A 27,305-nucleotide genomic window follows, 5' to 3' on the forward strand; every position below is an offset into this window, starting at 1 on the left:
TACATAAATATTTTTATCCAATGGCGTGTATTTGATTGATCACCTTGAACTCAGGGTAATGTAACAAAGTTGTGGATCTACAGTGTACTGTACCAAAATGATAATTAGTGGAGAAACGGTTGAATCATGACATGAAAATAAATTACATTGAAAAAGAAAACTGTTCCAAATAACATTTTTATCTACCATAAATTCTACTTTCGCTTTAAAATAGGGACCTATCAGCTAAGGGAGACAACCCTAGCAGAAAACACCGGTCGTCTAGGATTGCTGGGGGTTGGCACTGAGCTGATAACCTAACCCGGAAGAAAACACGTCACGAAATCTGAGAAATAACTAGTTGGACGGATAGAATAGAGAAGAATGGCGAAAACTACACGCAGGGCTGTCATGTTAATCGGCGGCGGCGGCGGCGGCGGCGGAGTGGTGTGATAAATTCTACTTTCCTTTCAAAAAAAAACTCAGAATAAAAATATTGTTAAGATTGGATTATAAAGAATTTAAACATAAAAAAAAGATCTCCGTCTTTAACTATTGGCGTTTATATTGACTACCGGTTTCCTGATTATGAAGACAAAAGAAGTCTGACTCACCTTCTTTGAGACGTATAAGGATGGAGGTGTCCGCAGCGGGACTAGTGAAGTAGCCAGCGCCCTCCTCGTCCCAGAAGAGACGATCCTGCTGGTCCTGCAGCGTCTCCGCCCACTCCAGCCACGAGGGGTCGAAGCAAGCCTCGTACAGATCCAGTAATCCGCGGATCAGGAAGGCGTAGTCGTCCAGGAAGCCGGGGATGGGGCTCGAGCTGCAACGAAAACAACGTTACATATATTATTAGTTTATTACTAATATCAATTTAATACACATCCCACATAGTCATTATCAGAGTCCGTACCGGTATTTTTATGTATTACATTTTTCTTTCCCTTAGTATGTATCCTCTGAAAACTCAAAATGTTGGCGAATTAGGCTACTAGGACCATTATATTTAATTTTAATACAGTACTATATTTTTATATACTTCGCAGAATAATACATGTTTCTACTGTAAGAAAATTACGCATTTTTACATAAAGTTAACATCAAAGCCATATGTCGTTTAATTAAACGCCTTGTAAAGAAAATGATCGATATTTGAGCATTAAGTAGAATGAAATTATAAAACATATACAATTATTTTAAACTCAAAGTTGTCACTACATGTATTCAGAACAGGACAACCATTCAGATACAACCTGGTATTTCCCTGCTAATCCTGCCGTCTTGCACTTGGTTCTCAAAAAAAAAAAAAAAAAAGTCCTAGGTAACTGACAGGTCTCGCTATATATCGACTTCATGTCATTCCACGCCTGAGCCAGATCCTCAGCAGAGAAAGCAGAACCCTCCAGAAGACGTTGCTGTCAGCCACATCTATTTGTTTAAATATGCACTAGTCACCTCATGCGATGTCGAGGTGTATAAGAACTAGAGTCCTGCAAAACCGGTTGAAAGCCGAACAATCTTGCATAGCGCTACTGAACCCCTGGCTTTATACGCAGTATGCGAAGTACATCTGCTTGCGTACTGCCTGAGTATTCGGTTTAACGTGTATTCGAGTTGATTTGATCTCTCTGTGGGTGGAAGGCTCTGGCGTATAAAATGAAGATCACAGTGAACCATCCAGATATTATAGCTATGGATCATCAAGAGGAACAAACAGCATGCAGCGTGAAACTACAGACGTTGTAAAGCGTAAATTGCAGAAAAAAAAACTTTCGGTATCCACAAATTACCAAGGTTGTAATTTTTGCTTACACTAGAAAACTGAATTATAATATTACAATAATGACACACTTAAAAACAGTAAACTCGATCAATAGTAAAACTAAAACAAAAATAACTTTATATCTTCTGAAACCTACAAGTATGTTTACTATGACTAGAGAATTAAACGTAATATAGGTTTTCCATTCATTTAAGTGAACCTTATCGCCCCGTACAATCTGCACGGTTATTTCACTTCTACCCTGTATATGAATAGCTACTGTTTTGAAGGAATGCATTTAGAGTTAATGATTATTTAATTTTATGTTTTGTGATTAATTGTTCTATTTTGGATTTATTTACTTATATCTCACATTATACATTATGCTCATTTCATTTTCTACATACTAAATTGATGGAAAGATCACCAAACAACTCTAGCCTCTCTAGCAACACTTGTGAAACGAATATTGGCCATTCCATGAATAAGTGTTTCCACCGAGCGTAACTTTAGACTAGTAAAAGAGATTTATTAATACACTAGCCGTACCCGTGCGCTGCGCTGCACCCGTTAGAAATAAATATAAAGTAATTACATAATTAAAATAGGACGTTTGATCCAGGGAACATTCGTGTTTGATAGAAGGATAAATCGTTTAATATGTTACTTAATTTAAATTCCATCCAAATAATTAAAATGCGATCATTTTGGTCCAGAGGCACTCATTTGGTGCAATGACAATTCCTTTAACCTGTTTCTTAATTTTTATTACATGCAACCATAGTTTAATGAAGATTGACATCATTTAGATTTAATGTGTATATTTTATTTTACTTGTTATAGGTTTCCATTGAATTATGGTAATAACTTAATTTTAACCCTTGTTTTCTACGTATTCAGTAAATGGCGCTTGGCCCACTATGGTTGTGAACCCTTCAAATAACTTAAATTATATTATATTATATTATATTATATTATATTATATTATATTATATTATATTATATTATATTATATTATATTATATTATATTATAAGTTACTGTAATAACATTATAGCATTATGTCCATCTAGAGAAACTACACTTTCCAATGGTGAAATAATAATTAATTATACAAATCGGTTAATTTAGCTTCCGATATTACTTCATACAAACACAGAAACATTCTCTGTAGGCTATCTTTCATAGCTTTCGATTGTTGCTGTCCAAGGCCCCTTATAGACGAAGTCATTTGTTTTTTAATTCATTACACTGCCTTAGATGGCAGTTATTTTAATTTTAAAACTCATTTATCTCATTAAATATCATTCCTATCAAAATTTTTCATGGAATAATACTTATCGCAAATTATTTTTAAAGAAACTTTCGTTATGTAACATTTTTCACAAAAATCAATAATAAGCGAGATATTTCGATTTATTTAATTCAGACCCCCTTATAACCCCCCTTTTAAATAATGTATTTTGAATACCATGTAGCCTAAAATCTAAGTTACAACGAACTTAATTTATATTCCAATTTTCATCGAAATCCGTTCAGCCATTATCGCGTGAAAAGGTAACAAACATACAGACAGACAGACAGACATACATACATACAAACAAAAATTTCAAAAAAGCTATTTTCGGCTTCAGGGTGATTAATTATATATGTTAGGACCAATTATTTTTGGAAAATCGAAAATTACCAGAAAAATTTCGGCTACAGATTTATTATTAGTATAGATAAACACAAGAAGTCAACTCTGATCATGTAGTCTATGAGGCCCTAATAATAACTGTGAACATCAAATAGTTGATATTAGCACGTGTGTAATAAAACAGTTCTTTGAATGACACTTGTTTTCTCTGAAGTAGATCTTTTCTATACAGAATGATTTGTTTCTAAACCTTGCTATTCTTTTATTATTCCTGGTTTAGAAATGTGTAAATTATACTTATTTTGTACAGAACAACAACCATTGGGAGCCACAGTAATCGTATTGTTGAAAATAACATTACTGTTTATCTTTTTAAATTGATTTCTTAATAAATAATATTGAAACTGCTTAGAATAATTAAAAAGCATGCAACTATTGTTTTAGAGGTAGGCCTATACATTTTCTTTTTAGTTTAAAGTACAAACGTCATAATGGACTGTATGTACTTCTTTCTTATTTTGTTTTATAATGAATTGTAATTATATTTTTGAATATGTTTACATTATGATATTTCACATTATACATTACGTCTATTTCCTTCGATGTCACTGTGTCCATTGTTCATTTATTTGTTACTAGTCAAATTACTGCAAGTTCGAAATACAAAAATAAATGTATTAAAGTGTCAAATTATTTGTATACCTATTTGAAGCAAACATATTTTTGTAATTAAACAAAATAAATATCCTTCAATATTATTACTCTGTTTGTATAGCCTACTGAGAAAATGTTAAAGAGTTATTGTATGATGAAATGTACCTGGTGTTATTTGGAGATCGTATTTTCTTCCTCCTTACCATTTCTTTCTGTGTGAAATTTGTGTTCTAAATAATTCCCGATCTTACATGAACTTACGTAATATCGATCATTGGGTTATACAAATCGAACAAGATTCAGTCAATATGTAACGAGAAAGAGTTACGACGTAATCAAATGATGAAGTTATGACGTATACTGTTTAACACTGGTATTGAAAAACGCCAGCTGTATAGCGTTTATTGGTAAGAAAAATATACATGGCTTGTGCACGTCTTGTTCTGTGAAAAATTGTAACATTGTTTAACATATCTATAAGCAACTTTCATTAATAAAACTCTAAAATTTAAAATATAAACGATACTTATAAAGTTAGTGCAAGTTCAGAATAATAAAGAAAATATATGTGTTATAGTGTCGAATGAACTGTAAGAATACTTGCGAACACTTTTTTTTTCAATAAGACAACGTAAATTTCCTTGTTATAATACTCCGGTTGTGTACTCGAAAAACGTTATTTTCATGTAAATGCGCCTGATGTTCTGTCTACTCTGCAATACATCAGGCGTAATCGCTCGACAACCGAATTATTCGGCCCGATGTTCATCGTAGCCGGTTGAGCTCCCGACCGGACGAATCTAAACCGGTTGTGTGCGCAGTTTTGCATGTCTTTAATAAGAACATACTGTCCGAACGTCGACGAAACTTAACTCTTGAAAATACAGAGAAATATCTTGTTGTGGCACATTGTGCTTCATGCCTTGATTAACTTTAGAATCGCACCAAAAACGATATCGTGACAAGTATTTAAATGTGTAGTTTGTATGAAATTAATCTTATTTATCTTTATTAAAAAATATATTTAGTGACAATTTTTAACTCCCTGTGCAATTCTTATATTACATATTTAGTACATAATTCGAGGGTTTTAGTTACATATTTATGTTATATTTTTAGGATCAATATTACATAACAATGCGGACTCTAGTCATTATTGCTGGTTACCATGACTACAACTAAACCAAAGTTCGTGTGTTCGGACTCGGCTGAAAACAACAGACATCTCTCACCATTCCATAAAGTAAGTAAGCTATCTACTCTACAAATTAAAGTGTTTAATTATATTTAGGTCAACAGCGTACCCTAACTCATGTAACACCCTGGACTCAAGATACGATACTGCGCTCAAGCGTGGATTCGAAGCCCGCTCGGCTGGTAACCAGAGTTTTTTTTTTCCAAATGTCAGAAAACCTCATACGAATATTCGTTCTCATCTCGCAGGGAGACCATTTCGTTATCGTCAATTCCACCGACTCTAGATAATCTATCTCGCAGTTAATATAACGATTTACCATTTGAAGAAATAAAGTGTAATTTTGCACATTGCAGCCATTAGAATGTTGTAATCGAGCCTAAAACTTTCTCAGTATTCAAATTCCATGGACTTCTTCGTTGTGGCTTCAGGGTAGAGTTTCACGTTACGAACTTGAAAGACCCAAGATCAATTATTTCCGATGGGAAAGTGAAAATTTAGCTCTCTCCCACGACGCCATGCACACAACGGTGGGTCTTGTGCTCCCACATGATTAAGGAATCTTGCTATTTGTGAGTGATATTGGTTTAGATCAGGGGTCGTCAGCGCAGAGCACCGTGGGGCTAGCAGAGAACACAGTGCACCATGGTGCACTCGTAGCTGCTAGTGGGTATGCTCTCTACCTCTTCCTGCTGCACGACGGTGCACATGGGAGGCACCGCTTACCCGTTGCACATTTCAGCGAGTGCTGACGACCGCTGGTTTAGATCCTGACAGTATTGAGGACTGAGAGGGCCATAACACCAAAACCTTGAAGGAGGAAGATAAAATTAGCTGATATACTCGTATGAAGATGTATTGATGATTTCTAATGAGATTCTAAGCATTACCTACTTGGCAAATAACCAAATTAACGTGGAAGGTAATGTTCATTTCGGCCCTTCAACAGTGGGAGAAGGTTTAAAACGAAACTTGATTACTGGGATTCGCCCCCCCCCCATGTTGTAGAAAACGCACGGGGGGCCACAAAGACAGAACTGTAGAGATAGCAATTTGAAGATCTTTATACCAGTTGTTAATAACCATCCTGGCTTTCCTGTTTCGTATGAACTCTGTTTAAATTATTTGTGGCAACACAAAAATAAAGATACCGTGAATAAAAAAATGGGACTTCCTATTGTTCCGACGACAAAAAAATTAAGTTCCAACACGAAGTGAACGTTATTGATTTATTAAACAACTTAGTTCGTGTAGTTTTCTTCCTGCCCTAAAATTTAATCTAGGCCTATAGTAGTTCCCCAATGCAGGAATAATTTTCTAAAAAATTATTAATCTGCCTGGAATAATACAATTCTTGAAGACGTACAGTATATACGTTTCATTTGCCACTTCATTTTATGTACCGTAATAGAATTTAAGAAAATCGTTTTAGTCGATTCTGGGTAAATCTCCATTAGGCCTACTATTATAGCTACATGTCCATGATTTTTTAGTCAAAATACTTATATTGTATTAAAAATGAAATAATCGAATACGTGTGTTGAGACTTGTACGTCCAAGAACTAGATGGGAGAATGATATCCGAGTACGAAACAGGCTATTATAGGCTACCTAGGAGTAGAATAATTATATTTCATATGGATTATTTCCGGATAAATTTATGCACAGACATTGAATACTTTAGGGAAAAAAATCTATGTAAACGGACGGATAGCCAAATAAATATGTTGTAAACCAATTTCCCACATTAGAGATGCTAAAGACAGTCTTCCTTTAAAAATATCAAAATCGATTTTTAACAATGCTTTTCTCTCTTTATACTTCGTATAGTGAGACAGTAAACATGTAATTCCAAAACCCTCCTTTTCACTATCAGAGATTTTGGATGTAATGTGCAGCGAGGTCGGTTGCACGAGAGGATATATATTCATACGTAACGTAAGGACCAATGAATGGTTAGGTGGGTACTTAAGTAACTGTGTGGCTACTAGTGTTCTGCAATGTTGGAACATGAGAGAGACAACCAAAGCATCATAAACTTCGTCTTCTTTCATATGAAAAACTAATCGCAAGATCTGTGCTAAAATCCATAAGCGGTTAAAACATGAAGGGATGAGAGTGGAGGACAGCGAATATTTTTATAACAAGGTAGAACATGTCCTCTGATCGAGGTTCTGGCTGATATGTACAGTAGTGGCAAAAAAAAAAACCGGACCGACTCCTGTAGCTGATTTTAGAGTCTTGTTCACTCCAGAGCACGATAGACTGGTAACTAAGACTTTCGTGATTCGAATCCTGCCTGGGAAGGAAACTTTTTTTTTTTGTTCCTTATTCAAATTTATTCCCAATACTTTTCGATTGCTGGTAAAATTCATGTTCTGGGAATAATAAGTTAATTAAGTAGTAAAATATCGCTGCAATCGAAAAGTATTGGGAATAAATTTGAATAAGGAACAAAAAGAGTTTCCTTCCAAGGCAGGATTCGAACCACAAAAGTCTTAGTTACCAGTCTATCGTGCTCTGGAGTGAACAAGGCTCTGAAATCAGCTACAAGGGTCGGTCCGGTTTTTTGCCACTACTGTGCATATTCAATTAATAACACAATAAATTATTAAGATTACTTTTTACTCTCCCTCGTATATCGCTGTATGTCAGGTATTTTGACAGCATTTCATTTACGGTCAGATATTCATATTTACTACATTATGATCTATTGAAAGAAAAACAAGTGCGGGGAAAATTATGACAGATTTCGATAAATATACGAGGAAGAGTCAAAAAGTAACCTCAACAGGCCTGATTGTTTTATTAATTGAATATGTACAATAAGACTACAACCACTTCATCATTTTTCAACATAGTACTCACTACGTTCAATGCAAGTGTTCCTGTTGTACTATGTCGTATATTCTAGCAAATTCTGACCAATACTTTCTTAAATAAACCTAGAAAATAAATAATGGAATTAAAAAATATGTCATTATCAGGAACACTGGGTGCGGTAGGTGGCTGAATGGATAGGTACCCATGTGTGGGTAGATTGATTGAGTGATTGATTGGTTGATGCATGGGTGTGGTAAGTGGATATATAGTACGAACGGACCAATGAGAAGAGAAGCGGACGAAAAAACATGTTTTACACAAATGGGCACATACTAAGAATGAAGAGTTTATTTACAATAATTGCTTATTTCAATTCCACTTTCACAAGTTTCATTAGTAACAAAGAACTACCATAAAAGAAGAAAAGGAGGAATCCAGGCTGAACATAGTCCGCTATGTGCAATTATTGCGTCTGTCTCTCTCCCTTACTGTTGCAATTTTTTCTTTTTTCTTCTTTCTGGTGGGGGATAATAAAAAAATCTGAAATAGTCTAGAATATGACTGTAAAACAACAATGTAACATGCCAACACTCCGTTGCTGAAGACAAAAGATCGTCGGGCTCCCCATATTGTTCGCTATTGATTCTTATGAACGGCCGCGCCGGGCCCATACATCAGCTCGCTGCATTAATTCCAAGAAAATATTCGCTCCTTCCGCGCAGGGCAATAAACAAGCGAGTGCTGTGACAAATGGCCCCGTAAACACTCGGCGCTGCTATTAATTGGCTGGGGAGACCACAAACTGCGGTTACATCAGTCCACACCCTCACAACCCATATCTCCAGAGAATAGCAAAAGTTGCAAATCACAAAGACATTGCATCAATTACGTAGAGGCGTACTTCCTTTACTTTCCTGCTATTCAACCGGAACTTTAAGCACAAATAGCCAACAAAACCAACTTAACAAGTTTTCAGAACATTTATAAATAATAATAATAATAATAATAATAATAATAATAATAATAATAATAATAATGGAAAAATTCAAATACCTTGGAGCAACAGTAACAAATATAAATGACACTCGAGAGGAAATTAAACGCAGAATAAATATGGGAAATGCCTGTTATTATTCGGTTGAGAAGCTTTTGTCATCTAGTCTGCTGTCAAAAAATCTGAAAGTTAGAATTTATAAAACAGTTATATTACCGGTTGTTCTGTATGGTTGTGAAACTTGGACTCTCACTTTGAGAGAGGAACAGAGATTAAGGGTGTTTGAGAATAAGGTGCTTAGGAAAATATTTGGGGCTAAGAGGGCTGAAGTTACAGGAGAATGGAGAAAGTTACACAACGCAGAACTGCACGCATTGTATTCTTCACCTGACATAATTAGGAACATTAAATCCAGACGTTTGAGATGGGCAGGACATGTAGCACGTATGGGCGAATCCAGAAATGCATATAGTGTGTTAGTTGGGAGACCGGAGGGAAAAAGACTTTGGGGAGGCCAAGACGTAGATGGGAGGATAATATTAAAATGGATTTGAGGGAGGTGGGATATGATGATAGAGACTGGATTAATCTTGCACAGGATAGGGACCGATGGCGGGCTTATGTGAGGGCGGCAATGAATCTGCGGGTTCCTTAAATGCCATTTGTAAGTAGGTAAGTAAGTAAGTAATAATAATAATAATAATAATAATAATAATAATAATAATAGTAATAATAATAATAATAACACAGACAAATTATCAATTTCTATACTTTTACAAATGACAGGACAGCATTTTACGTGCAGCAATCGCTTAAGCAGACGAAAATTAGAATTAAGGTGTTGCATCACATGAGAACAATGGTTCCTTTTTGGGAAAGGCAGCTAAATTAAGCATTCCGTAACAATTAATTTATTCAATTCCTATCGTTCCCTCTGGAACATAGGATTGTGACGAAAGTCCTCCACTGGGTACGGTTCCTGGCCAACCTCATTTCACTCCACATCTTAGCTATCTCTGCAGCTTCTTCTTTGGTCGTCCTTTTCCAGGTCTTTTTTGGGATGACCGCGTTTCCTAGTACCCTGAGGGTTCCAGTCCAGTCAACAGCTCTGTCTGGCTTCCTTAGCGTATGCCTAATCCAACGCCATTTTCTCTCTTTGATCTGCAAGTTGCTATTGGGTGTTCTCATTCCAGATTTCATTTGTAATCACATCCGGCCACCTACATTGAGGATAAGCCGAGGACAGTGGTTAACTAAAACAGTCTGTAACAAATTGCCCCTTAAAATTTCAGTCTATTTTACTTATATCTTGACTAGTCTCACTCATGCTGTTCTCTGCACCTCTTTCGTCGTTTATCTGCCTTCGAAAATCTTCTTCGCTTCGTCTGTCCAACTGGTTCTCTAGCTTCCCACTCTTCGGTGGCCAATTCTGGTTCCCAAACAGTAAATCTCTGTACCGGTACCCATCTGTTGCAAACCCTCCTTTTCAATCTTCTAGTAGTGGACGCTGCGTCATGTTCGAATTAAATCGACTGTATCTAATCTTCTACAACAATGAATATGTTTTACAAATCGGTATGTTCAGAAAGATAAGAGCTCTGAAATGAGGTTTTGGTTAAATTTCAATTTTAAAGCATTTGGCAGATGTGGCTGCATGAAGAACGTAATTTTCGCCATGTACGATACATTTGATGAATTTTTGTAAGAAAACTATTAGACCTTGGGATGTCATATTTCACAAAAACATCCATCTCTATTCTAATTGTAGGGGCCTATAACAAATATGACAATTATAAATTGTTAGGTAAATTTTCCTCATTTTCCTTCCGATTTCACATGGACTCGCCCTTAAGAACAAAAAATACACACACACACACACTTGGGTAAACTCATCTGCCGTTCTGCTAGCAGTGCAGGAACATTCTTGTTTACGTCAAGCATATAGAAGCGAATCGTCCGCGCACATCACCCACTCGGAACTTGGGCGCAGTTAAATATAATTTAACGAAATTATTTTTTTAGAGGAACATTTTTTATGCTACACCGAAATTACAATTTGTACAATTTCCTAAAACAGAGGAATCAGTTGATATTTTATTTAACTGTTTTACCTGGGAAAGTCTATCAAATATTTACTTATGCCCCTGTTAAATATTAATATAAAATATGGTGCATGCACAGTTATGAAAACCGTACTCTCGGCTACAATATGAACTTTTGTTGGAATGTTTATTGTAAGTCATTTCAAATTTATGTCCTCGGTAACTGGAGATCTTTACGGAAATACGATAAATACATTAAAACAAGAAAACTAATGGACTTAAACGAGAACAGACTTCACACAAAGTATCTCTCTCTCTCTCTCTCTATATATATATATATATATATATATATATATATATATATATAATTCTTTGGAGGAATTAGGCCTACACAGCTGTAAGGCTTTTTGCTGTCCGATTTCACGTGGATTTATTTTATTGGGTTATTTTACGACGCTGTATCAACATCTATGTTATTTAGCGTCTGAATGATATGACGGTGATAATGCCGGTGAAATGAGTCCGGGGTCCAGCACCGAAAGTTACCCAGCATTTGCTCCTATTGGGTTGAGGGAAAACCCCGGAAAAAACCTCAACCAGGTAACTTGCCCCGACCGGAATTCGAACCCGGGCCACCTGGTTTCGCAGCCAGACGCGCTGACCGATTTCACGTGGAATGTCCCATATGTTTATGAAGTTTCTTGTTCATTTAATATGGTGAATTTTAGGTTCCAGAATTTTTTCCATTCTGCTGAGACAGTCGTAGTATTTTAGTATTTCTTTTCGGTTCGTGTTGTCCAATGATGACGTTTGGCCTACATAGGTGAATTCTTGAGAAAATTCCATTTTTTCGTTAAAAGTTGATGTTTTCGGAAATCTTTTTCTCGAAGATTTTTTTTCTTTTTTTAGCTAATTTGGAAATCTACTTTCATGCTGCACTGATTTACTTATTCCAATACTGACCTTAGTTCTTCCGCAAACGTAGTTATTTGAACCATGTTAGCTGCAAATCGCAGATCGAAAATTTATGATGTCATAGTTACCTTCAATCTTTCGGATGTCTTCTAAAAACTTACGAAAAGTTTTGGGGAGTACAGAATCACGTCGCCTGAAATATCTTTCTGGCCTAAAAGACAAAACTACAGTCTTATACATTTATTTCAGACACTGGGACGTAAGAGAATGATACCAAAAATGAAGTCTAAGAAAGGTACAAGGAAGAGACAATCCTGCACAAAATGAAACATATTATGTTGACGCAAAAGAAGATCCGAGGTCCACGCGTTTAAAGCCGGCCGAAAGTAACTGATTTTAAAGAACGAAATAATCCTTACTATTAGCATGGATTCCTTACATTTTTGGCACGTAAACGAACACTGTTCCTTGTAAATAATTAATAAAAAATTTGTTGGTCATTTCATGCCCACATTTAATTTCAGTGCTGAATAGCCAATGCAGTTGAAAGCGTAGTTATACAAGTTTCTTAAAAGTAAGCAGTAACTTTAATTGCACATATTTTCTTCATTTTCTATACAATCTTAAAAATTCTGGCACTGACATATTAGACAAGAAATGGAATTTTTGCATCACCACCCACTTACATAACTTCATCGTAGATGTTGCATGTGTCCATCATTTTTATGCTATATACAGCAGCTCTGAGTTCATGTTCCGGAATATCTACCACAGTGCGTGCAATGGAGTCCTTCAACTCATCAATAATTATCGTAGGTTGCACAAGAACACTCTTTCCTTCAGAGAGCCTTGCAACTAATAATCTGCTGGGTTACAGGAAAGTGCCTATTGATAATACGATCACCAAAACAATCAGAAACAAACTCGTTGGCATGGTCTTGCAAAAACTCCCATTCATGTAATAAGCCATTATCAGAATTTTTAAGGCTGTGTACAAAAATATGAGCAATTAAAGTTATCTCTTACTTCTGAAAAATCCTATATAACCCAACACCACCATACTAGAAGCACAGGACACATGACCTACATGAAGGGAACTTTTTCCCGAGACCGAAGGGCCTATATCTGCACTAATTAAAAATCATATTATTAATCACATGAACAAGAGCTGGTACAGTTTCAAAAGAAATGAAATCAACTTAGTACAGAAAATACAATGCAAGTACGGGAAAAGTTGGGGGCTATGTGCTATAGAATCGTGACATATTAAAAAGCACTGTTCCTGTCGTCGACATCATCATCATCATCATCATCATCATCATCATCATCACCACCACCACCATCAACATTATAAAAACAAGCACTGGACTTGGCCCATTGCGGTTTCTTACTTTAAATTCAATTATTGACGCCATCTTTATACTGAACATCCCATATTCCTTTTCCCGTCTGGTCTGAAGTATCCTTTCTTCTGTTCGAAACAGATATTCAATGCAATTCTCTCTGTATCGATGAATTTGTCAGATCATGAACATCAAGTGTTTGTTTTATATCATCATTTTAGAATGCGATTTAATCTGCTTACTCCCAGGATGTAGTCCTGTCTGATAAATTTCATTTCAGACATTTAGATCCATCCTTCATCCCTCCTTGTCACGTCTAGATCGCGCTACCGTACATTTCATTGGTTATTTCCATTACTTTTAAGCATTTAATCATGGTATGTGTTCTCGTTTAATTTCAAAGAGTTGCCACTTAAAATTATCGGCCTAAATAAAAAAATAAAACATTTAAGACTGCTAATTATTATCGTTTTCATCATAATGAATTCGTCCTTCTGAGCCTCCCATCTCAAAAACTAAATTCGACTCTGAAAGACTGGCAGAGTCGAGTTTAAGCTGGTCATGTTCTATCTCCAGGCATCAGAAACCAACTTGCTGTCAATTCGTGAATACTACAGTAGAATCCCGATCTTCGCACACGATAACGCTATGTTCACCTGAACTTTACTTTGTACGCTTCGCTCTACTCTGCGTCTTCAACAATTGTCTTCCTTACTCGAATGTTACGTTCTTGATTTGCACCTGCACGTGACATTCTGAACTAATCAATGTGTGTGCATCGAATTTCATTAAAGTGAATGTTCATTGTCCCAGTAATAATTTATTTAAAATGAAGATGAAATTCACTTTCCCATTACATGTTTTATGGTCCCTCAAGTCCGCAATAGTTCAGATACCGAGAGTGTTGGCGTAGACAATGTATGAGAATCGCATTCGGAAAGTACCGGGTTCAAGCCCCGTGGTCGGCTAATCTGACTGGGGTTTCTCATGGCTTCCTCAGTCACAAAGACATATGCCACAATGGAAATCTACATACCATGATTCTTCATCACCACTTCAATCGCCAATATCATAAACATTAGTATTCAAAATCTAAAATCCTATAAGGCCATATACAGTACAATACACAATAGAAATAGTAACTCAGCAATTCTGTACTGGTATACCTAAAGATCCTACACACGAGATATGACCACAGATATTAAAGCGTGTATGCCTATAAATAAACGTAACAAAAAAAAAATAATTCAGTTGTTTCATTATGCTCCGAATGATATTAATGCATACTATTATTATTTTCTTGAACTATCATTCAAGACGGTCATCAGAGATAAGGCCCAATCTAAGAAAATATCCACTGCATATTAAGATCCACTCCTCAAAAGAGCTCCATCATAAACAATGTTCACGTGCAAAATGCTCAAACCAAAAATGTCCTCTACATACTGAGGTCCAAAATGGTATGGGACTGAATAAAATCCAGTAACCAAAATGTCCATATTAAAAATGATCTCAAATTTAACTTTCAACTAATCTTTGAAATTACAAATATCCTGCGACTACATTGAGAACAAACTCGTATACATTCCATCATGCAGAAGGGAACGATGGGGGCACAGCTTTCCTTCGTCCTCTCACAGGCTGGCACCTACAGAGCTTCAATGTACCATACCAACTTTAGCAATTTTTCTTCGAACCCGGTATTTAACAAATGCTATACCAGCTGTACCTACATCTTGCATGGTAATGAGAGGTAACGTAAAGCCATCATCTCTTGTACCTGGTGTCTCTTACGCGAATGATCTACAGTGCTACGCTGTGCACTGGCGCGTCCGCTCTACATCCACAAGCGTGAGAAGATAAAATGTTTGAACTGTATGTCCAAGTATGCGTCTCTCAACCTCTTGTTTATCACATTTCTGCAAATGTGACTGGGTAAAAATGTAAAAGAGACATCCTGTTTCACTGACATTCTTTTGGAAAAGCTGCTCTACGAGTGTCAATGTATGCAAGCACAAAATGTGACACAGAAAAATGTTGGATTCAACACAAGATTATGGTTGTGGCGTAATTAATAAGTTGACGATAGTCGTACATTAAAGCATATGTTGCTTTATTTTTTCCGAACTGTGAGGCAATAAGCAAGTTGAAACATACAATTTATTACAAGTGGGAAACACATAATTTATTATTAAACCATGCAACATAACTAATAGCTGTAAGATATTGATTAGGAACTCTTTTGACTGTCTCATCACTGAAAATTGTCTCTCACCAGAAAAGAAGTCTACGTTTCTTAATGTCGAAACATCACAATTCTATTCTCGCTGTGTAAACCGGAATCATAAATAAGACTATTTTCTCTGCCCAACGTTTTGTCTATCATAGCTCAATGATTACTACACTTAAAGTTAATGGCACTGAATGACGAACCCTTTTGTTGGTAAGATGTAAAAACCTCTTTGTTACTCACTTTTGACTTCGTTTCTTGCCACTGCAACAGATTGTTATGTGGGATTTGAGTTCGCGTCATTTCTTATTCTGTTTAAAACTTCTCAGACTCGTAGCTGCTTCAGTGATGTTGGATTGGTGCAAGTGCAGAACGACTTCAGAATACCGCTCAAGTACTTAAGTTGTTATTGCTTTATTGAATTATTTATTTTTGGTGCAAGGAACATTTATTTACTTATTTTTTCGCTTTGTTCCTTTTGTTTTGTTCGTTCTTTCCCACATTCATTCATTCATTCATTCATTTACTCACTCATTAATTGATTGGTTCATTTATTTAATTAATTCATTTAATTTGCCTGTCTGTCTGTCCATTTGTTTGTTTGTGTGTGTATGTATATTTGTATATCTATCTATTTATTGTGTATCTATTTATTTTTTTAACTATCTATCTAACCATTTATCCAACTATCTGTCTGTCGGTCCGTCCGTCCGTCAGTCCGTCCTCTACCCACCCATCCATCTATTTATTTATACAGCACATTTATTTATTTATTTATTTATTTATTTATTTATTTATTTATTTATTTATTTATTTATTTATTTATTTATTTATTCATTTATTCATTTACCCTTTTATCACCAATAAAAACATATGCGTCTTAAATATATTTAAGTTGCACAGTCTTTGTATGCTGTATAAATTCGGTACTTACGAGATATTCTGAAGTAAAACGGCAGATAATTTTCAGTTCCATCTCTTATTATGAGATGTTGTCCAAGTCACCATTTACTGTGCACATGACACTGCTCGCTTTCCGATCAAAACAGCGTCAATATTATGGATGTTGAGCGCGCATTTTTTGAATGGTAATGATATAAACTGTCCTTGTATAACAGCATTGGATTATTTTTTGTGTTAAAATAATTAAAGCCATGAGTCTCGATAGACAATTTTCTGAAAATGATTTATACAACCATAACAATGTTAATAATTATTTGTGAACAGTAGGAAATAAAATGATTTACATTTTTGTAATATTACCTTGAGAACTTCAGTCGGACATTTAACACTGGCTAGATAAATGGTGCTAAATATTGGACGATTTGGCTGAGTGGGCTTTACCAAACACTGGACATTTTTAACACATTGGACAATTTGTTTTTGGACATTTCTCTAAATAGGACTTTTTCTCTCTGGACCAAATAGAGTGGAAAACATGTGTTTGGATATTTCAGTATGGTCCTTTTCTCTAAATGAACCTTTTCTATCGCGCCAAATAGTAAATTTATGAGCGAAATTACAATGTAACATTCTTCTTCCTCCTGCACAGTTACCAGATTGTAACATAGACCGTTATTCGACCCAACGCTTCAATTACAGACACCTTATTGAGCCATGTGCAATAGACATGGCAAATTGCTTATTAGAAGAGCAGCATAAAAAGAAATCTGAAACGTCGTACCGAGGACATTTCAGCTGATATAGAACAACAACAATAGTGCTGCGTCTTAATTCAACTATCACATTTTCTTTGCAACTTGATGAATCAACGGAAGTGGCCAGTTTAGCAGTGTTACTTGTATTTGTCAGGTACGTTTTCCCAAAAAAAAAAAAAATCGAGAAAGATCTGTTGCTCTGCAAATCTCTTCAAGGCTATACTACAGGAGAAGAGATTTTTAACATCAAATCAGCTGGCAAAAGCGTACTGATGTATGTACAGATGGAGCCAAAGCAATGACAAGGAAAACAGAGGGTGTAGTGTCTCGTATCAAAGCTGTGGTGGCACCATTGCGTACAAGCAGTCACTGTGTCCTCCATCGACAAGGACTTGTCAAAACAATGGAAAAGAATTTAAGACCTGTTTTTGATGATGTGGTCAAAATAGTGAATAATATTAAATCAAGACAATTCAAGAATGCTAAGAGGTAGCAGATAAGTGACTGGCAAATGGAATGCCGTAGACTCTATGGAAATAATTGACAATTTCATAGTCCATTTTTATTAAAGATTCTCTGATCTATATCACATGCAGTTTCTAGGCCTTTTAGATTTCAATAAATTTGCTGAATACTGCATTAATTTCCCTCTCCGTCTTCATCAAAATCTCATGAATTCCTCTTATGGTCAGCATTTTAATCACCAGGGTCTCCTGTCTGAACTTTCTCATATTTTCAGTTAAGAATCTTTCAAATCGAAATGTGTTAGATTTTCACGGGTGCTTAGTCGAAAATAACTTTAGCGAAACTTTACTGAAGTATCAAAGATTGTTAAACTGGTTTAACTATCCGAGCTACAACTGCCTCTGATGATAGAAGCTTTTTTGCATTGAAAATAATAAAAGAATACTGCAGATATACTATAGCTCAGAATCATCTCAATGGACTGACTTCAATGGCTATTGAAAAATCACTCTTCAAGGAACTTACAAAACATGTCAAATATCGTCCCTCCTCTGGCAAACTAGCGAAAGTGATAAATTAGCGACCCTGTACTTAAGGTCTATATTGTGCTATTTAATAGTATAATATAGACCGTAAGTACAGGATCGCTAATTTGTCACTTTCGCTAGTTTGCCAGAGGAGGGACGATTATGATAACCATTATTGATATCTTTACTGTCATGAATGAGAGAAGAATAGAATTACACCAGGGGCGTATTTTGCGGACCGGTAGCCCAAGGAAATTACAAAAGAAAAAGTTTATAATATAACATAATGTAATAATTTTATATTACCGTATTAGTTTTACCACAGTAATTAAAATTAAAGTCATTGTTAGATTTATATGCGCTCTCTGCTCTCGAAAAGAAACAAGTTGCCAAGGCGGCATCACTGGAGAAACCGCTGCTACAAGGGGTAGCCTGTGACCGTTACGCTAACGCTGTCCTGTCGCACAACTGCCCATCCCCAACTCCCCTCTGTTTCCATCGTGCAGTATAGTGTAGGCCGGGTGAGTTGCCGCTCTCGCGATCGGTTTCTTCGCAGGCGCGAAGTGCAGTATTTTAAATTTGTGATTTGTTCAAGTGTCTAAGAGTTATATTAATTGTGAATTATTAAGTTTTTAATTTCCCTATTAAGTGATATTGTGAAAAATATGGCAGAACAAGTTTCTGGAGAGGTTTGTGTTCAAAATGACTGTGTAATAGAAGGTTTATTAAAAGTGTCTTTTAACAGTCGTACATACAACGAGAAAGTTGAAATTGTGAAAATGGAAAGACCAACTCCTGAGTTAAATTTGTCCATGGACGTAAAAGAAAAACAGTGTGAGTACACACGCCATTTCACTTCAACATCATATGGTAAGTGGAATTGGTTGTGTGGTAGTTCTAAACTGTCTAAACTATTTTGCTGGCCATGCTTGTTATTTAGCCGCGAAACTAATGTGTGGTCAAAGGAGGGGTTTTCTAATATGAACTCCCTTCGAACGGCAGTCCTAAAACACGACAAATCAAAAGCTCATATTTATAGTAGCATGAACTTTGCAAACTTTGGAAAGACAAGAATTGATTTACAGCTAGATAAGCAAAAAGCTCTACACATCAACCAACACAATGCTCTTGTGAAAAAAAAATCGGGAGATTTTACTGCGTCTTATTAACGCAGTCTGCTTTCTAGGAAAACAAGAATTGGATTTTCGGGGTCATAATGAGAGTGTGGAATCAGACAATAGAGGAAATTATATTGAATATTTAAGTTCCTTAAGTGAATTTGACCATTTACTGGCCAATCATCTTGAGAGTTCAACAGTATTCCGTGGTACTTCTCCCGCAATTCAGAATGACTTAATATTTGCTATAAGTGGGGTTATGATAAAGAACATAAAATCTGAAATAGAAGAAGCACCTTTTGTGGCCATTGTTGTTGATGAAACAAGTGACTGCTCTAATCAGAGTCAACTGTCCACTGTTTTAAGATACGTCGACAGTACTGCCAATGTTCAAGAACGGTTTATGGGATTCACAAATGTCAGTTCGGGCAAAACTGCTGCTGCTTTGTTTCAGCATGTGGAAGGTGTTATAGCAGAATACAATGTCGGCAATAAGTTAATTACACAGACATACGATGGTGCTTCAGTTATGGCGGGAAATATTAATGGCTTAAAAACAAAAGTTCAAGAAAAGTATCCTCAACCACTATTTGTCCATTGTTACAGCCATGTTCTCAATTTAGTTTTACAATAAACTACTTCAACCATTCCAGAATGCTGCATTTTTTTCAAAACACTGTCGGGTTTGGCTGCATTTTTCTCATCTCCTAAAAGATCAGAAAAACTCAAGGAATTTATGAAAAAGAAACTCCCAAAAGTAGCACCAACTACATGGAATTTTATATCTCGGCTTGTAAATACAGTAAAGAAATACAGAGAACAACTGACTGCTTTCTTTGAAAATATCATTTGTAATGACTCTGAAGAAAACTGGGATGATGATGTAATTGTGCAGGCTCAAGGATATTTGTATTTTTTCACACAGTTTCAGAATATATTTCTTCTTGAAGTCTATGCTAGAGTGTTCGCACATACAGATGTGCTCTACAATATTCTTCAGACAAAAAGTCTAGACATAGCATACTGCTTGCAAGAGGTATCAAAGTTAAAAAATACTATATCCAAGTTCAGACGTAGTGGGTTTCCATCCATATGGAGTAATATGGAAAATGAAAATTCTTCAGACAATACAATGGAACCACCATTAAAGCGAAGAAAAGGAGATGATGAATTGAAATACAGGCAGCTGTACTACAGCATACTAGATCGTATGCACATGGAAATTACTGACAGATTTTCTGATTATGGAAAGCTTCAGTTCACACATCTTCTAGATTCTCAAAATTTTTCTGCTTATAGAGAAAACTTCCCGAATGAGGCACTAAACAAATTATTTCAGTCCTATAACAGTCACTTTGATCAAGTACGTTTGAAAAATGAATTAAGTGTAATGTATTCAGCAGAAGTCTTTGATTTTTCGAACAAACCTATCCATGAAATATTATCTGCCATATATGAAAACCAGCTGAACCAAGTTATTCCTGAAGTCCTTAAATTGGCAACATTAATTGTGACAATACCAGCTACGTCAGCATCGGTAGGAAGAACATTTTCTGCGTTGAAGAGAATAAAATCCTACTGTAGATCAACTCATACACAAGAACGTTTATCCGGCTTGGCACTGATGTCCATTGAAAAGTCATTTCTACATAAACTTCGCAAGTGGCCCAACTGTAATTTCAATGACGAAGTCATCAACGTATTTTCGTCCCAATCAAGACGTCTGGAATTCACATATAAATAGGTAAGGAATTTTATTATAGGGATTTTAAAATATATTTTGTGTAATAATAGGGTCAGTGGTAGCCCAGACCCTTAAACCAGTATACGCCACTGAATTACACTACAAGTAAAACTGCCAAGTAAGTAAGGCCATATGGTGAGATGACATAACACGGCTACATATTCTTGATTTTACATAATCACTTGATCATTATTGTTGTATTTTTCAGCGAATCGACTGTCTGGTATTTCTTATAATGCATATAGGCTAATAGGCTATGTTTTTTTTTCAGACATCAGGAAATTAGTATGAGATCTTAATTGTCACTACTTTCTACACACAAAAACTTTCACCAGTTACCACTGCACTATGGTCTAACGTTTAAGTCTTAAAACTCCCTATGCTATGCATGACAATGAGATGATAGTGTGATGACAACATAAGGCATTCTGGACAAATTGTCAACTTGAAGAAAGTACTGCAGCATTTCTATACAGAGTTATAAAAACCTCAGTAATAACATGTAAAAACTGAGGACTCTAATCCACAAAGCAACTTATCAGGCCACAATTTGCAAGGTACTAGCCAAGAAATTATTATATCTAATAAAATGCTGTTTCACAAACAATTTAATTTTCAATAGTGACTTCTTCGTTGTTTCCACTAATCAACATATTATTAATCTTATTTTATTAATTGTTGCGTTATAAATATTTCGTAATAAATCATTAATAGTTTACAGTTTCAAAAAAATTATCGTAAATACATGTATTTTAATTTTAATTCCAAACTTACCATGCATTTCACACAAATAAAAACAATAAATTATTATGAAAATCTTTGTGCAACAATCTATACATCCAGTCAGATTGTTTCATTTTTGTTACCATAGAAACTGCACAAGAAATCCAGTGGCAGTGTAATTTCAAATTTTATTAGAATTCTAAAAGTATAAAGAAATTAAATGCTAATTATTTGGTAGGAAATTTGTAGGATTTTGCACCGTAACATATACGTAGATGCAGAAGCAACCAATATTTCAGAGCTAATTGTAAATATCAGCTCATAAGGGAAAGAAATGAAAGGGAAATTTACATGTTGCATTAAACATATGTACGTTAAGTTACATTATGTTACGTTATATAATATAACGTTTAAATTCACACATAATGATATGAGATGAGGGAACGCCTCTATTTATGCCAACTTGTTAGCTTTAAGTATGGTCGTCTTAGCTTTTAGTATGGTCATGTATATGTAATACTCATATATTAACCCAGATCTGTTCATTGCAGAAGTTTACAGGACATTCATACCAAGCTAGAATCTCTTCGGTATAGTCTTTTAATATAGAATGGCCCATAAGTCAATTGACAAAAATGCATTATTATTGTAAACGGGTTTAATTTATAAACGTAAAAGCATAGAGATGGCATTTATTACAAAAAGACTGTAATAACATCTTACTAGCTTAGGCCTTATGTTAGAAAGTGTCCTCTTTCCTTTTCAATCCAAAGATGATATCTATTCAATACAGAAACACAAGCTATGTCACAAACATTCTCTTAGAGTAGATTTCCGAATTCAGCTTGAATATGTTCCTTTACATGTTTCACATCACGAATTTTCACTGAATAAACTCTATCTTCTAGTGTTTTCTACAATGAAAAGTCCATCAGGGTAAGATCTGGCAACAAGAAGGTCATTATTGAATGGGACCATGTATGCCAGTCCATTTGTTAAACATTTCATTCAGGAAGTTCCTCACAGGCATCCATAATGAGTTGGTCCCCCATATTGCTGCCATATTAATTCTTCCGAACTAGATGCAGGTGTTCAAAGAATGGACTGTTTTCCAGTTCTAGCATCAAATTCATAAAGCATTTCGAGGTAATTTTCAGAGATCAAAGAAAAAAAAAAAAAAGAGGGGTTCAAAAACTCCACCAGCAAAAATTCTCGCCCGAACAGTCACAGATGTGCTTGTTCACTACTCCATTTAACTTAAAAATTGCTTCGTCAGTCAGAATGGTTTTGTAAAAACTGACATTACCTTCATGTATTATGCACTACTTGCAGAATTCTGTATTCATATCAGGATCATCTTCATTTAGGCTTTGAAGTAAAGCAAGCCTACATGGCCTCAACTTCATCTGCATCCTCTGTTGGCTTGTTATAGTTTTGTCATACTCACGAAAGCTTTTCATACTGATTTTGTGGGTGAATATACAAAACACTGTGTTATAATCTCAAGATCTTCTTGTGTACGTTAAGAGGGCGCAACATGAGAAAATCTCAATTTTTTTTAATTTCCGTTTTTGTGCTGTTTTAGTCCAAGGAATCTTGCTATGTCTTTATTGTCTAGAATATGTCTCCTCCCCTTTGTTTTTCCCATTTAAAGTTCAAAGCACCGGTATATAAATTGCAATATTGGCACACCCACTCTCAGTGCAAATAAAATAGGAGGCAGCTAGTTGGAAACAAGTACACCCACAATAGTCTTCTTGAAGTTGTAAAGCCCATATATAGAGATTTGGCTAATGTGGACCTTCTAAAGATGTGTTTACATGGGAAAATACAAAATGTTAATGAGGCATTGAACTCAATGATATGGGATAGGTGTCCAAAAAATCATTTATGGGTAAAAAGACTCTTGTTATTGCTGTGATGGCATAGTGTGCTTCAATGATGGAAACATCACAAGGAAGAACATTCTTCAGAAGATGGGCATTGTTTCTGGAGTGTTGTGTGACAGTGTGTTGAAAAAGTTGGACAACATTCCCATGTGACAAGCTGATATTAGGACTAAAATCACTGTAAAACAACAAAGGATAAGAAAGAGAGGAGCAAGAAGTACCCAACATGACACAGAAAGAGAGGGAGATGAAGATTATGGTGCTGGAGAACATTAAAGCTGTAAAAAGTGAGTAAACATACATAAAATGCAGTGTTTTGTTTTTTTGCAGTTATGCATAATTTATTATTTTGATCATACATTGCCACCTATCTCTGAAACTAATGAACCAATTGAACAGTTTTTTTTGTATGCTTTTTAGCCTAGATCAAACAATCTGAATCATTTCGAATTTTGAAAATTGACTTACTTTTTATAAAAGAAAATAATCTCCCAAATAACAGGCAATATCAAAATAATGGCACTTTTGGCTAGGCCAAAAAAAGCCATTCATGCAAAAGGGAAGAGTTGGACGAAGATCTGAGTGATTTTCGTGAATCGCACATGCCACATATTGTGTTTACTCTTTACATTGTTCACACGTGAAAACACAGACAGAAAACCCTGTTACATCCCTGGAGTACATCGGGTAGTGTCGGTAAGTTGCCGCTTGGGCCTTGCAAACAATGCGCAGAAATGATATCTTTAAATTTATTACTTGAACTCGCCCGTTTTGAGGGGGTGTTGGATGAGTCTAAATAAGAAAGTGTGAAATTCTCTGCTTCCACAGCGCATAAAAGTTTCATTCGTGTGATATATAGCATCATGGCTACTACCGCTAAGCTCAAGAGAAACATCCTCACACTAAAGCAAAAGCTTGAATTACTCGAGATAATGGACAGAGGAGTTAGTAGATCCAAATTAATAGACGAATATAAAGTTGCAAGTTCAACTTTATACCATATAAAGAAACAAGGCAGTCAATTCCGACGATTCATAAATAACACTGAATCTATGAAAGTTGCGGAAAATTGGAAAACTGTACATCAGTTCTACTGTAAAGAATTAGATCGTGTTCTATACGAATGGTTTGCAATTAAATGATCTGAGGGAATGTACATTTCTGGGCTGATGCTACAAGAAAACACCAAGGAATTGCACCAGAAAATGAAACTACAAGGTGAGTGTGGATTTTCCGTTGGGTGACATAACAGAGTCAAAGAGAGACGTGGAATCTGAAAACTAGATATGTGCGGTAAACAAAAGAGTGGCGACAAAGTGTCCACAGATCAGTTTATTAATCAGTTCCAGAAAATTGTGTCTGAGAGTAATGTTAGTGCGGAACAAATATATAATGCCGACAAGACTGATTTATTATGGAGATGTTTTCCTACAAAAACACTAGCATGTGCGACGGAAACCTCACCTAAAGGCTTCAAGCAAAGATCGTTTAGTGAATATTCGAACCGAAAATTAGTATATTTTTGTGTTAAGTGATGTGTTTTAATAAATAAAATCCACATAGTTTTATGTTATTTAGTTATGATCAAGTGACTGAGAAATAAGTTTCATATGGCTGCAGTTTCAACAGGTTAGCATCATAAAATATGAATAGGTAATTTGTTAAAATACTTACGGTATTCAATTATCTAGAAAAATCTCGTATCCGGAACTTGTCTGGTCCCATTGGTGTCGATGAAGAGGTATTCTACTGTTCCAAATTTTATAAAAGTGATTAAAAATGTTTAATTTTGTTGTTATAAAGTAAATTAAAAAACTAAATGATTCAGATTTTGTATCTTAGATATATGTATAATAAAAATTAACCACTTTAATGGTTTTTGAAAAACGGTACAGCATAAGGGCAGAAGTGTTAAAATTGTTATAAACATTTAAATGTAAACTATATTAAAAATTGTGTATTTTGAAAGTATCACTGAAATGCCCAAAGTGTGTTTAACAAATGTGCTAATTTTGGCTGTTTTTAACAAATACTTTTATGGATACAATAATTTTAACAAATATGTGACTTTTCATAATTTTCTCATGTAGCGCTCCCTTACAAATATAGGCCTATTTGAATGAGCACCCAGTATGTGCAAACCTTTTATTTAACTTGTGAATACTTTGTCGAAATGGAGCTACAGTGTTTGGAAAATATTCCACAACTAACTCAACAACATCATTGTAAATTGTGGTCATGTTTCCACCAATTTTTACAAGGGAAGTATCACACCCCACATGCCGAAACTTACCTCGAAACTTTGGTGACATAACCGATGTGCTACGAGAAGATCACGTGCAAAACATTAGCTGCCTGTTTCCACTGCAAGGCCCCGAAATCGTAGCTGGAATCCTTCTGTGGCCAGATGATAATGCGGAGCAGCTGGACATCACTGGCGAGCGGAGTGGAGTGCGTGTGTGAAATGGAGTAAACTCTCTCGCGTCCCATCTTCTCAATGAAGTATAAACAAGAGACAGAAGTGACTGGTATCGATTGAATATCATTAAAGTTATCTCGTGACCTTTCCTGTCGCCCGCTGTTCCTTATCGCATTGTTTGATTCGCATTCCTTCCGTCGGTATTCTGTCCTTGCGAGACCTATAACCCTGCAGTTGTCCGCTTGTATTACTGACCTTGACTCACGTACGTCTGTTCGCTGCTGATTGCCACCCACTGCTCCACTGGCTTGCACATAGGAAGGGCTGTCCATTCCAACTAGTAGCGACTAGTATCCACTTCCCTATTACTTACATGCAAAATTCCAGGGTTTATTTCGGGGCCTTGCAGTGGAAACAGGCAACTAATATTTTTCACGTGGCCTTCTCATAGTACATCGGTTATGTCACCAAAGTTTCGAGGCAAGTTTCGGCATGCTGGGTGTGATACTTCCCTTGTTAAGTACAAAAACACGCTCTTTCGTAGATAACTTTTTATGCATTGTACACTTGTTCACTAATCTAACTCTACAAGTGATTTTTAATAACTACCTTTCACTAATAACATAACCTCAAATAGCTACTGCTCTAGTCAAATACTGCCTACTAAGGTACCAGTAGTCAAAGAAAAAAATAACTGAATAACTGCTAGTGACAACTGACTTATGAGCCATCCCGTATTTCCTGATCCAACTACTGTAACTACCAGAAGACGATGAAAATTCTTTTGAAATGGAATTATACTAAGATATTCTTTATATGTAATTTAATAAGAATTTTTTTAATTCCTTCCTTCCCCTTTCAGATCATTTCTAGTATTAAAAAATTCTTGATATCCACAAACAATGAGGGTATTTAGAGTGCTACTGGGGGTTCAACATTTGTTCTAGAAATCGCTCTCATCTCCTCTGCCCAGCAAATCAGACTGTCATTTCAGGGGGAAAAAAACAACACTACAGTTTTCTTTCGGAAGTTTTGCCTGTATTTCAAACTGTTTTATAGTAAAAATATGAGTGTCACACATATTTTCTCAATGATAATAATATACATATTATGCACCAATTAAAAATAATCACTGTATTAAGTGAAGATCTGTCAATTTATTCACGATCGAATTCTTATTCACTCCT

The 27,305-nt window shown here is 35.6% G+C and overlaps 1 protein-coding gene across 5 annotated transcripts in view; it reads right to left on the reverse strand.

The window, feature by feature from the left end:
- The window catches only part of LOC138706060 (spermatogenesis-associated protein 20), a 141,336-nt gene that overhangs the window by 80,311 nt on the left and 33,720 nt on the right, over window positions 1-27,305 (reverse strand). For all 5 annotated transcript variants that reach the window (XM_069834974.1, XM_069834970.1, XM_069834969.1 and 2 more), the window contains one exon: window positions 594-802. In XM_069834974.1, coding sequence (XP_069691075.1) covers window positions 594-802 — 209 coding nt within the window. The remainder of the gene's footprint in view (window positions 1-593; window positions 803-27,305) is intronic.

Source organism: Periplaneta americana, chromosome 9, assembly GCF_040183065.1.
Source record: "Periplaneta americana isolate PAMFEO1 chromosome 9, P.americana_PAMFEO1_priV1, whole genome shotgun sequence".
NCBI classification, from domain to species: domain Eukaryota; kingdom Metazoa; phylum Arthropoda; class Insecta; order Blattodea; family Blattidae; genus Periplaneta; species Periplaneta americana.